Genomic DNA, 12607 nt, shown 5'->3' with positions numbered 1-12607 from the left:
AAAGGCCCGAAAAGAACTTAATCCTAGATGCGAATGATGAGTACTTCTGGGGAAGGCTGGATGTAGAGAAGTGTCGATCCCCTCATCACGAGAACGTGAGTGGACACAGCAGCAGCAGCATGATTAATTATGGACTTTCCACACACAACGGACAAGCCTGCCTGTTTTTATCCAGTGCAACACTGCGTGTGACATTAAGAGGGGTGATGTCCTGTTTGATGTCCCACTTCTAGAATGTGCTATCTTTAAATTAGTTGAAAACAAATTATTAAAGTGTAAGAGGGTAAAAGTATCTTTTATTCGCCCGATCTGATGGTCATTTCCAAGGCTTACTGCCTCAGTCAGAACCTAGGTCCTGTTCTGGAAACTTCTAGCCTCCCTACAATCTTTTTTTTTTTTTTTTTTTTTGGTTCCTTTTTTCAGAGCTGGGGACCGAACCCAGGGCCTTGTGCTTCCTAGGCAAGCGCTCTACCACTGAGCTAAATCCCCAACCCTAGCCTCCCTACAATCTTATCTAGGCCTAGAATGTTTAAGCTCACTTTTTCTAGTTCTTTCTGAATTCTTGCTGGCTGCTTCAACTCAGATGCTGTGGCTTAAACTCCTCTCCAAGTTGACTGATTCAATCTGGTTTCTCTCAAAGCCTCTGACTGAATTTCTCTGCTTGAGCTCAAACTAACTCTGGCAATCTGTTCTAATCTTCCAGCTCCTTCTCATTCTCGGGCTTATTCTCTCTCCAACGTGTGTCTGTACAACTGTCTTGGTAAAATTGCCTCCCTTTCCCCTCTCTGTACTGCTCTCTTAAGTCAACTCTCCTTCCTGTCCCTTCTCATGAGGGTTGTGCATATCCTAGTCTGTCAAATCTTTCTCTGATTCATGACTTTGCCTCTCAATTAGACGACTTCTTCTCCTTTCTTTCTTTCTTTCTTTCTTTCTTTCTTTCTTTCTTTCTTTCTTTCTTTCTTCCTTTACTTATTTATTTCATGTTGCTACACTGTAGGGGTTTTGAGACACACCAGAAGAGGGCATCAGATCCCATTACAGATGGTTGTGAGCCACCATGTGGTTGTTGGGAATTGAACTCAGGACCTCTGGAAGAGCAGTCAGTGTTCTTAACCCCTGAGCCATCTCTCCAGCCCCAGGTGCTTCCTTCTACAAACTAACTTTATCTTCATTGTTTGGGATTAGAGATATGCCAAGGGTGTGTCTCTATTTCAGCCAGAGTAGCCATGTTGCTGGATGCCCCCAGGTTTTGTTTAAACTAAAAATTGTTCAGTTTAACTATTATGTCAGAAACAGTTAATACCATAAATGTAAGTCTGTGCATCCTGATGAAGACCCGTTGGTGCCATGATCCTTCGTAACTGCAGTCTTAATTACCTGTTCTTTGACAAATGTCCATTTCAGCATCAAGGTTTTCCAATCTGCCGGTCTGAAGAATGATCTTCAGCAGGCCTGTTGAATCGTCTCCCTGGGGGGGGGGGGTTGCCTTCTTCCTTGTCGGTGCTGACTCTCTACGTCTCTTCCTTGAGCCTTTCATGTGGAAGCCTCCATTATTCGAGACTGATCTTTATTAATTTGGGCGGAGCACTCATTGCTCTTCCAGAGGACTTAAGTTCCGTTTCTATGACAGGCAGCTCCCAACCTCCTGTGACTCCAGCTTCAGGGGACACTGTGCCCTCTTTTTACCTTCATGGGCAGACACTCGCACAGGTACACGTACACATGATGATTTTTTTTCATAAAGCATTGTCACCGGAGAGATGGCTCGGTGTTAGGTGAAGACTGGCGAGCTCAATGACTGAGTTCAGTCCCTGGACCCCACGAGGTGGAAGGAGAGAACTGACTCCTGGAAGTTATCTTCTGCTGTGGGAGTGTCCAATGCTTGAAAGAAAACAAACAGATGATCAACCTCCATGACAATGGGCAAAGAGATACCTCATTGTCAGTGGTGCCCACTCAGGGGCAGAGCAGACAGCAGTCCTTCGTTCGTCCTAGCTTGATGCCTGGCATGGTGGCCAAATCTGTCTTATGCCTGTTGGAATTGTTTGTCTTCTTTGTGTCCTAATTTTCTTTGAATATCTGTGGAAATTGGTTATAGGATGCTTTGTCTTGGTCTTGTTTGTCTGGGTTGTTTTCTGTGGTATTGTCGAGTGTCTTTTTGACTTTTGTTTCGTTTTTGGACTTTGGATAGACAACTATGTTTAAAATCTTGGACTGACGACTGTGTTTAAAATCATGAAACTGTTTGCTTTGTTTGTCAAGGAGTTTTACTTGGTCCTCTTGGTGCTTAACTTGGAAATAATTTGCTTGAGAAAAATTGTTTTCTGCTGGGGAGTTTTATCTTTCTCTCTTGGGCCTCCTCCCCAAGGAGAGATGCCCCTCCCTTTGCTCCCCTTGTCCAGTCTAGCTGCCGTTAACAGTTGTGTATGAAGAACTCCAGGTTAGTGAGTGACCCTGTCTGAAGCAGGTATTAACAAGAGCCTGAAAGCTTTACCTTAGATCCTGAAGAAAAATTCTCCCTGTTGCTTAAACATTCACAGCGTCTAAGGAAGGGACAGCACAGAGTAGGAAAATGTAGGGGCTGAGGGTGACAAGCATGCAGGCCTGCTAGCAAGCTGCAGGCTGCTCGTGGGCAGTGGCGCAGCTCTGGCCAAGTCAGCGTAAGAGGAGTTTCAAGGTGATGAGGCCGGCTGGCTTTGACAACAAGAAGATAGCGTAGAGTTAGTGGTTGTTTTATGAGACTTTTGGCCCTGAAAAAATAATAATTCCAGTTGCTGCCTTCAGTGACCAGACCTTCAACACTTGCTCACAGAAGGAGAGTGTTCATTAAGAGAAGTTCTTTAAGGGAGCCTGCCTTATCTGCTGGCCCTATTCCAAGAGAGGAGTTGATCTCCAACATTAAGTAACCTTCCCTGTTAGTCATCATTGACATGGAGAGTGCCTTTGATCCTATCCCCACAGCAGCCAGTTCCTGCCCCTGTGGTCAAAATGCCCCAGGTTGGGGGACAGAGAAGCCCCTAAAATAGTTTCAAAAAGAATCTGCAACAAACTGTGAAGAACTTTGTTTTGCCAGTCAAAATTTAGAATTCAGGCTTTGGCTGTGGCCAAGGTCAGTATTAATGTTTTCTTTTCCATGGGCCTTTAGCCCACTGAGACAGTTTGGTAAAGGGCTGCTACTGAGGTCCTGAAAGTCCCAGGTGAACTGGTTACAATTCTTTTGTCAGCCACTTGGCATCTAGCACCCAGGTCCTAACCATCTCTCCATCCTTTTGTTATTAGTTCTTAAGTCCAGAGAGATAGTCGGTAACAGATCAGCTCCCTCTCTGCTTGCCGTTCTGTTTCACAGACACAAAGCTTGTGCTTATTTTTACAATGGCTTTTTTGTCCCAAGAAAGCCTCCTGGCTTAGCTGTGTGACTAAATGCTATTTGTCCTCTTCAGTGGACCTCTATTCTCAAGATTCTCTTGTTTTCTCACCATCCCACTTGAGATGCTTGTTAGTAACTGTTACAGGTCTTCTTTACCACCGAGGAAAGACAGAATCCTACTGGAGGCCAGAAAGAATGTTCCAGACATGGATGGAGACCCTCACTCCTGACTGTTGACTTGAATACCCCTGAAGGTAGGGAGTGCTCCAGGTCTGCCACCAGGCTCCAAGGGTGGGTCTCTGAGGGGCTGGAAAATGCCCCACCAATCTGGCTAAGATAAGGAAAAGATATAAAGAGAGAAAGTTACAGAAATTTGAAGGGTTAAGCTAAGTTGTTGAGAGTTAGTGTAAGTTGCAGAGAAAGTAAAGTTGAAGTGTAGTTAGACTGAGGAAGAGAAAGAGGAAAGAAGGTAAAAAGAGCAGGAAGCTAAGGAAGAAAAGAAGAAGCTAGAGAGCTAAAGAGGGATAAAAGATAGGAGAGGAATATATACTGGCCACAGTAGTTAGGGAACCTAGGAAGACAGTACCTGGCAACAGAAGAGAATTCCTAGCTAAAGATCAGTGTGCCTATCGCAAGGAAAAAGGACACTGGGTGAGGGACTGCCCCAGGAAGAACAAGAGGGGCCTCTCCAGCAGCCCGGAAGGCAAGCCTCTTGGTCCTAGAGTGCTGGCTATGCGCAAAGATAGAAGGGAAGCCTGCCCAGTTGTTTTGTGAATACCGGGGCCCAACACTCTGTGCTCCTACGCCCAAATTGGCTAGTGTCCAGCAAAAGACCTTGAGTACAGGGGACTACTGGCAACAAATGATACTCATGGACTACCTGAAGAACGGTGGACCTTGGCGTGGGCCGGGTATCCCACTTGTTCCTTGTGATTCCAGACTGCCCCTACGAGTCTAAACCCTGCAACCCTGCTCCCGGACCCCGGCCTAGACACCCCCCTTCATGACTGTCAGCAGGAGCTCACTAAAGCACAGGGGTGACATAAAGATCAGACTGATCAGCCAGCAGAGGGGGTAGATGTCATCTGGTTCATAGAAAAAGATGGGCTGGGGCAGCAGTGGTAGATGGAAACAGAGTCATTTGGGCTCAGGCCCTACCAGAAGGCACCTCTACTCAGAGGGTAGAGCTCGCTCCCCTCACCAAAGCCCTTGAGCTGAGAAAGAGACTTAACATTTATGTGGACAGCAGGTATGCCTTTGCTACAGCCCATCAGCAGAGGGGCCTGCTGACATCTGAGGGCAAGAAAAAAAGAGATTCTGGCTATGTTAAGGGCCCTCCATGACCCAGCCAGGCCGAGGAAGAAACTCTGGTACACCTCAACGAGAAAGAAGATCCTGCTACAATTTTTACAGGCAGAGGCCATGGTAAAACAAATACATCAATGGACTCACTTAGGGGTAAGCAAACTCATCCAGACATTTTCAAAAACTAAATATTATGTCACAGGTCTCAAGTATCTCGTGGAACAGATAGTGCAGTGATGTATACCATGCCAAAAGGTAACTGTTTTCAGGAAAGTTGACTGTGGTAGGAGGCTCCGTGGGGAACGGCCTGGATACTACTGAGAAGTGGACTTCACAGAGATAAAACCAGGAAAATATGGTTATAAATGTCTCCTAGTGTTTATAGATATCTTTTCAGGAATAGGTAGAAGCTTTCCCCACCAAGCAAGAGACGGCCTCAATAGTCATCAAGAAGATACTAGAAGAAATCTTCCACAGGTCTGGAGTGCCCAAGGTAATCTGGTCAGACAACAGCCCTACTTTCGTTGCCAAGGTGAGCCAGGGTGTGGCCAGGTATTTAGAGGTTGATTGAAAATTACGTTGTATTTACAGACCTCAAAGTTCAGGACAGGTAGAGTAAATAAATGAAATTTTAAAAGAGACCCTGACCAAATTGACCATGGAGACTGGCGTAGACTGGGTGACACTCCTTCCCTTTTGCTCTCTTCAGAGCAAGAAATATTCCTTCCAGATTCAGCTTTACCCCCTTTGAGATCTTATATGGGGCCTCAGCTCCCCTGACTGTATTAGATGATGTTACTGAACCAACATGTCATAGTAATAATGATTTGTATGCCAGGCTAAAAGACCTACAGGTGATACAGAAAGAAATCTGCTCACACCTGACAGCAGCCTATGCCCTGGAGACCCCTGAGACATCCCATCAGTTCCAGGTTAGAGACTACAGCTACACTGAGCCCAGACACTCGAGCCTCGCTGGAAAGGACCGTACCTGGTGCTGCTGACCACCCTGACAGCCATCAAGTCTCAGCCCTCACCAGCCGAGTACTAGCTGTTGGAGCTGAGAGCTGGGACCTAGAGGGACACTCAGATCTTCAAAAAGCTCCCTAGACTTAAGTGATTGGGAGGTTGCTATAATGCTCACTTGAGGAGTGTGTTTTAGAAACAAGAATTTCATGTTTGCCTGTTTGCCCTGGGTTCCCTCGGAATAGGTATAGGGATAGGCTTGATTTTTATTGCAAATGATGTAACATTACATATGTTAGTACTCCTAACACTTCTTGGGACTGTGCCTCAGGGATCACAATCTATATAAGTTTAGAAGTTCTAAAAGACCTTGGTGTATAGGTTCAGATAGTGTCCAGATTAGAATCCTGATGCTAAAGACTTAATAAGACGCAAAAGAGAGTTGAGAATTATTTAAGGCTATCTAGGTGCTACAAGGGCAGCACAAGGACATCTGCTGTTGTCCTACAATGCAAGGCTTATAGAGAATTCAAAACTGCCATTGACTCAGATATGAAAAGAGTAAAAAAAGACTTTTTAGCTGACCTCCAAGAACACCTAACCTCCCTCTCAGAGGTAGTCTTCAAAATAGGAAAAGATTAGACCTGATATTCCTTAAAGAAGGAGTCTGTGTGCTACACTAAAAGAAGAATGTTGTTTCTATGCAGATCAGACAGGAATAATAAGAGATATAGACTTTCAGTCATTCAAACTTTTGTGCTGAGACAACAGTATCAGATGGTGAAACAACAAAAAACAGAGGTACCTTAACCAAGTTGAGTGGAAGATTCCACTCAAGGACAAAAAAAGAAAATAGGGGAATGAAAGACCCCCTCCCAGAAAGGGAATTGTACAAGCCCAAGGCCCTCAACTATAGAAATAAAAAGTAAGTTTTTAGATATGTGGGACAAGCTGACCCATCATTTAGACGAAACAGACCAGAAAAGAAAACAAAATGCAGAAACCAGACTAAATTATGGGCACTGCTCCATGGGCCACCTGGCAGGAAAAAGAAAAAGTCCCTGACCCCCGGGAAGCCCTGACCACCATGTACTTTTTGCTAACTCACTGTTATGATTATAGCCAAAATAGGTAACATACACGTATGCCTCATTTACTCCACCAATCACATCCCTGTAACCATGCATCTGCTTCTGTAAGCCTGCTTCTGCTCCCAATACAGTATAAAAACCCGTCCCTGGTTCTGCTAGGTGCGCCAGTCTTCCAAATTGACTGGGATGCCCACAGATACCTGTGTATCCTGATCAATAAAAATCCTCTTGCAGATTGCAGCCGGTGGACTCGGACTGGTCATTGGGGCTTGAGGATCTCCCTCCTGAGGGAAGATTCTCTCTGAGAGTCTTACATGCCAAGGACTCATAAAAATCCAATCCAATCCAGGCAGTGCAGCATGGGAGGAGGACACCAAAGAGACCTGTGGACTGCCATGTCCCTCACAGATCTGCCCTCCGCTGCACAGCACAGGCAGGTCGTAGACATCGCACAGATTGAGAATGTCTCCCAGGGGACTGACAGCCACGTGGCCTGCCTGCAGCAGGATGTCTCTGATGAGTAGTCAGATGGGAGGCTGAGGGTGGAGAGGAGGAGCCTGTTGTCAGTGACCAGCCCTGCCACCCAGGGCCACGGTCCCAACCTGAGCTGCCACTGAGGGCCATGTCTGAGGCTGTGGCTACATAATGGGGGTCAGTGTTGATAATTTTGGTTCATATTATCACTAGAGAACACGGGGATGTCCCTGGTTGGGACAGCCTACAGCACCACAAAAATGTTCTGGGCTTGTACATAGCTGACTCTGCCTCTCACTGGATGTGGTGCTCTGGAAAGCCGGCCCCATCTCTTGCCGTAACTTGGGAGAGTGAGCCCTGCACTTCCCTTGGACAGCACAGTAGAGCTGACCCAGGTGGCAGGGACGTGGGTTAGCCAGCCCTGAGGGTGAGAGTGCAAGAGGGCTGGCCAAGCCACTTGTCTGCTGTGAAGTGGCATGGGTGTGAGGAATCCCTTCCTTTCCCCCTTGCCCATCGCCACCTGCAGCAGTTGGGAGAACTGGCTCCAGAGTTATGAGAGCATGTGAGCGGGCCCTGGCCCTCACTGGCTGTAGCACGTGGGAGAGTGGACCTAACACTTCTTCTGGGCAGCACAATAGAGCTAGCCCTGGTGGAGGGAGCACAGATGAGCCAGTTCCCAAGGGCAAGAGCACTGAATAGTTGGTTCCATCACTCATCTGGCATGAGGTGATGTCGGTGTGGGGGAGATACCCTCCCTTTGCCCCCTTGCCACCTGTGGTAGAAGGGAAAGCTGGCCCTGGAGCCACGAGGTCAGGAGAGCTAGCCCCGCCCCCTCATTGACTGTAGCTTTCTGGAGAGTGGTCCCTGTACCTCACCTGGATAACACAGTGGAGCTGGTCCTGATGGTGAAGGCCTGGGTGAGCCAGCCCTGAGGGTGTAAGAGCAGGAGAGCTGGCCCAGCCCCTCACGGGCTGCAGCACTTGGGAGAGTGGATGGGCCCAGCACCTAAACTGGGCAGCACAGTGGAGCTACCTCAGGAGGGGTGGGTGTGGGTGAGCCAGGCCTGAGGACATAAGAGCAGGAGAGAGCTGACTCTGACTGCTATCCATGGCAGCATTGAGCAGCCTAGCTGGAGCTGTGCTGGAGAGCTCGCCCTGGTGGAGTGGAGAAGTAGTGACAGCAGGTTGACCAACTCAGCTACCACTGAGGCCCAGATCCAGCGCTCTGAATTGGCCTACCCCCAAATCTCTATCATTTGTAGATGGTTGGGAGGCATGAAAGGGCCAGTCCTGCTGTACTAAAGCTGCAGGGTTTCCGTGTCAAAGGACAACAGCAGGATAGTCAGGAGGAGTCCTGATAAGTATTCAGTATTGATGGAATACTGATGTCAGGGAAGCCAAAGATCTTGAACCAGACCAATGAGTCATCACAATGAACATTTGCAAGTGAAGACGTGTGGACTGTGGTGTACTGTGGGACACACTGACACACTACGGCTTCCATGATGAGAGGTTTTCTATGCTTTCCTTTGTTTTTGGTGGTGGTGGTGGTGTGTGTGTGTGTGTGTGTGTGTGTGTGTGTGTGTGTGTGTTTTATTTTGGGGTGAGGTTACAAGGTTTAAGGCAGATACGAGGGGGCGGGGAGATGAGCAGGACTGTGGTGCATGATGTAAAACTCACGGAGTAGCAATAAAAAGTGTAAAAAATTAATTAAAAATAAATGAATAACATTTTGGTATCACTCTGGGTTGAATATTTATACAACCATGGACGGATATTTTTTTTTTTTTTAAAACTCAAGACTAGGGTCCAAGCTCTGGTGTTCGGAATTCATGAGATTATCTATGGTTAAAAGTTATAAAGAAGAGCCAAGCAGTGCCACACCTTTAATCCCAGCACTGAAGAGGAGTTAGAAGTATCTATGAATTTGAGGTTAGCCTGGTCTACAGAGTGAGTTCCAATTAGAGCCAGGGCTATATAGAGAAACCCCATATTGAAAAAAAAAAAACAAACAAACAAACCAGGGCTGGAGAGATGGCTCAGTGGTTAAGAGCACTGACTGCTGTCCCAGAGGTCCTGAGTTCAATTCCCAGCAACCACATGGTGGCTCACAACCATCTGTACTCACTGTCACTAAATAAGTAATTTTTTTAAAAAGAAAAACCAAACCAACCAACCAACCAAAAAAAGTTCTGAAGCTGGGTTTGGTGACAAACCACTCTCCAATCTCTGTGCTTCAGTACTCCAGCGCTCCCAACAGGCAGATCTCTGTCACTCTGAGGCCAGCCTTGGGCTGGACCGGCTGCTGTTGTTTTTCAACAGTGAAGCAGAATGAGAAAGAAAACATTTATCCTCTTTAAAATAAGAGGCAAATAGCAAACCTCCTGCCCAGCAGCTGCCACACTGGTGGGATGATATATTTTCTTGTAGTTTTTTTTTTTTTCCACTTCAGCAAAGTGTTCTGGGTTCTAACGACTGAATTGCAGAAATTTTTAGGTTCTTTTCAGGTTTATGTGATGACAGTATCAAAATCAGACCTTTCTTTCCCTTTTCTTATTTGGTTTTTCAAGATTAAGGTCTCTGTAGCCTTGGCTGTCCTGGAACTAGCTCTGTATAGCAGGCTGGTCTTGAACTCAGGGATCTGCCTGCCTTTGCTCTGCTCTGGAGTGCTGGAATTAAAGGGGTGCACCGCCACTCTCTTTTTTAATTTTATGTGTATGTGTATTTTACGTGCATTTTGCTTGCAGGTATGTTCGTGTACCATTTACATGTCACGTGCTTGGAAGGCTAGAGGAGGGTAACCAATCTTCTAGAGGCTTAGAGGAGGCTGGCTTGGCACTAAGGGTGAAGCTCAGGCTGGCCTTGAAGCTGAAACCATCCTTCCCCATCCTCCTCAGTGCTAAGATTATACTTCCAGCTTGGGTTTTCTTGCACTTTGAATCATCCAGAGGATAGCCTATGCCGACGAAGTAAGTTCTAGTCTGGGGCTCAAGGGCTCCACTAGAAGCAACTTCTGCAGTCTGCTCCCCGTCTGTTGAGAGAAAAGCCTCGGTGTATTAACCTCCAAGGGCTTAGTTTTGCCTCACGTAGTCGCATATTTTCAAGCAGATTTGCCTCCACTCATCTCTCCTAGAAACAACCCTTGGCCACTGGGATCACTGCACGCGGAGCCACTCAACTCATTCCCACTACCCGGATCCCGCTAGAGTTATGCTCTGCGCATGCTCACAACTGAGTTTCCGATTGGTCGTATAGAAGGAAGCTGCTCCAGCGTGGGTTTGTTTTCCCAGGATTCCCTGCGCTGCTGTCATGTCTGCCTCCATGTACATGGATCCTCACATGGGACTCTAGGCTTGTGTCTTTACTCTACCTGTCCTGACTAGACGCCGGCGACATTGGACCCTCTCACTTTCGCTTTTCTCCTCCCTCGTGGGACACTGTACGGGGTGCAGCGATGCCGGGGGTGATATGGACGCCGGAGCTGGCGCTTCTGAGGGGCTTCTCCACGGAGGCAGAGCGGCTGTTATGGAAACAGGAGGGCATCTGTGGTTCAGGTGAGAGAGCTGTACCTTCGCGGAGTTAGGCTAGTGCCAGAGCTGTGAGGACAAAGGATGCTAGCCCTCGATACATAGGAGGTGTCAGGAGGGAGGAAGTTTCGCTTGATGGTCTGAGATCTGGTAGTCTGGCAAAAGTTTCCGACAGACAGACTTGAGCTGATTTTTAAATTTAGAACTGACGAGTAAAAGAGAGTTTAGCAGGAAGCAAGCAAGCAAGCAAGCAAGCAAGCAAGCAAGCAAGCAAGCAAGCAAGCAAGCAAACAAACCAGTGTTGTAAAAATGTCGAGGCCAACGTGTGCCTGGGGAAATATGAGGGGATCATGAGAGAACCGATGTGTTTGGATTGGCTTCCTGGGGGAGAATATTGAAGGTAGGAAGGAAAGCTTTCCTGTGTCACTTAGAATATTTGTGAATTTCCTGAAGAAGGAATTCCTATCTTCACCATCACCATCACCATCACCATCTGCTGCTCATAGTCTTTCTAGGTATCATATAATTGTAGGAAAGATGATGTTTGTTGGCAGAATTAGAGTGTGCAGCCACTATTCTATCTTTTTGCATATTAAAATATTTATGTAATGGATTATCATTTACACTTAAATTCTCTTGTGTTACTGAACTCACTTTTTATATTACAGATATTGGAGTTTTCTTAGAATTGCTGTTAGAAGGGAGCTATGAGGCCTTGTTCCTGCATTCAACAACACAGAATATTTTAAATTCAACAATGATGGCCGAAGAAAAGATTGACAGCTACCTGGAGAAGCAGATAGTGAATTTCCTGGATTGCTCTACGGATTTGGAAGAAATTGAAAGGTAGAATTTTATTTGAAATTTCTACAGAGAAACACACTGGGTGGGGGCTGGAGATGTGGTTTAGAGGTTAAGAGCATTTACTGCTATTTCAGAGGACCCAAGTTCAATTCTCAGCATCCACTTGGTGGCTCACCACTGTATAACTCTAGTTCTAGGAGATCCAACACCCTCTTCTGACACCAGTGGGCACTAAGTACATGTGTAGTATGTATGTATACACCTAGGCAAAACACTCATATACTTCAAATAAATAAATAAATAAATATTGAATACTTTTGTGGCATCTTGACACTGGAAGGCCCTGGTATCTAGTAGTTGTTGAAATACCTGGACTCACGATGTGCCAAGTAGTCTCCGTAAGGTCTCTCTCTGGTCCAGAAGATCTTCTAGAATGGAAAAGGAGAGTGGTGTAGGATCGAAGTGAGTTTTGTACAAGAATGACATGTCCTTGGTGGTCACTGCTAAATGTCCCAATGCTTATGTCTGATAAGTATTAGCTATCAGCTTGTTTCCTTTGATGTTGCTTGCTGTTGGTTTTTTTTTTTTTTTTTTTTTTCCGTTTTGTTTTGAGACAGGGTCTCACTATGTAGCGTTGGCCTACAACTCACTCTAGACCAGGCTGGCCTCAAACGCCCAGAGTTCTATGTCCTCTGTCTCTCACAGGCTGGGACGAGAGGCATCTACTTTAAAATTTCTTAAACGTGTAGCCGTACCTTGGATCTTGCTGTTTCTAGGTTCCTGAGAGATGCTTGCATTTACGTTTACTGTGTTTTGGGTCGTTATCTCTGGAGATATCAGGGAACTCCATGTGTTTATCATAGATCCCTCAGTTACCATTCTTCCGTTAGGATATCTACACATGAGTCAACTCTCAGCCTTCTGGAGGCCTCTGTCTCATTGTCCTATGTTTGTTAGCTTTCCCCTTCTCAGCTGTCCAAAATTCTTTTTTTTTTTTTTTCCTTTTCTTTTTTTTGGAGCTGGGGACCGAACCCAGGGCCTTGCGCTTGCTGGGCAAGCGCCCTACCACTGAGC

General features: G+C 46.3%; 1 protein-coding gene and 1 long non-coding RNA gene across 9 annotated transcripts in view; both read left to right on the top strand.

Annotated features, from left to right (window-relative positions):
• Positions 1-2935: 2935 nt before the first annotated feature.
• LOC148005092 (uncharacterized) lies at positions 2936-7039 on the top strand. The gene is made up of 3 exons (XR_015622817.1): positions 2936-3621; positions 4634-5204; positions 5511-7039. It is a non-coding gene; the product is annotated as an uncharacterized LOC148005092 (long non-coding RNA).
• Positions 7040-10489: 3450 nt separating this feature from the next.
• The window catches only part of Ttc27 (tetratricopeptide repeat domain 27), a 143530-nt gene continuing 141412 nt past the window's right edge, over positions 10490-12607 (top strand). For 7 of the 8 annotated variants that reach the window (XR_015621710.1, XR_015621709.1, XR_015621713.1 and 4 more), the window contains exons 1-2: positions 10491-10756; positions 11398-11575. Coding sequence is in view for 2 of the 8 variants with exons in the window: in XM_087552494.1 (XP_087408620.1) it covers positions 10657-10756; positions 11398-11575 (278 nt within the window). In the remaining 6 variants the exon portion in view is untranslated. 8 annotated transcript variants of the gene reach the window in all.

The sequence above is a fragment of the Rattus norvegicus genome, chromosome 6 (genome assembly GCF_021556685.1).
Source record: "Rattus norvegicus strain SHRSP/BbbUtx chromosome 6, alternate assembly SHRSP_T2T, whole genome shotgun sequence".
In the NCBI taxonomy this organism is placed as follows: Eukaryota; Metazoa; Chordata; class Mammalia; order Rodentia; family Muridae; genus Rattus; species Rattus norvegicus.
The sequence above is the reverse complement of the archived record's forward strand: the minus strand, read 5'-3'. Positions and strand labels throughout refer to the sequence as shown.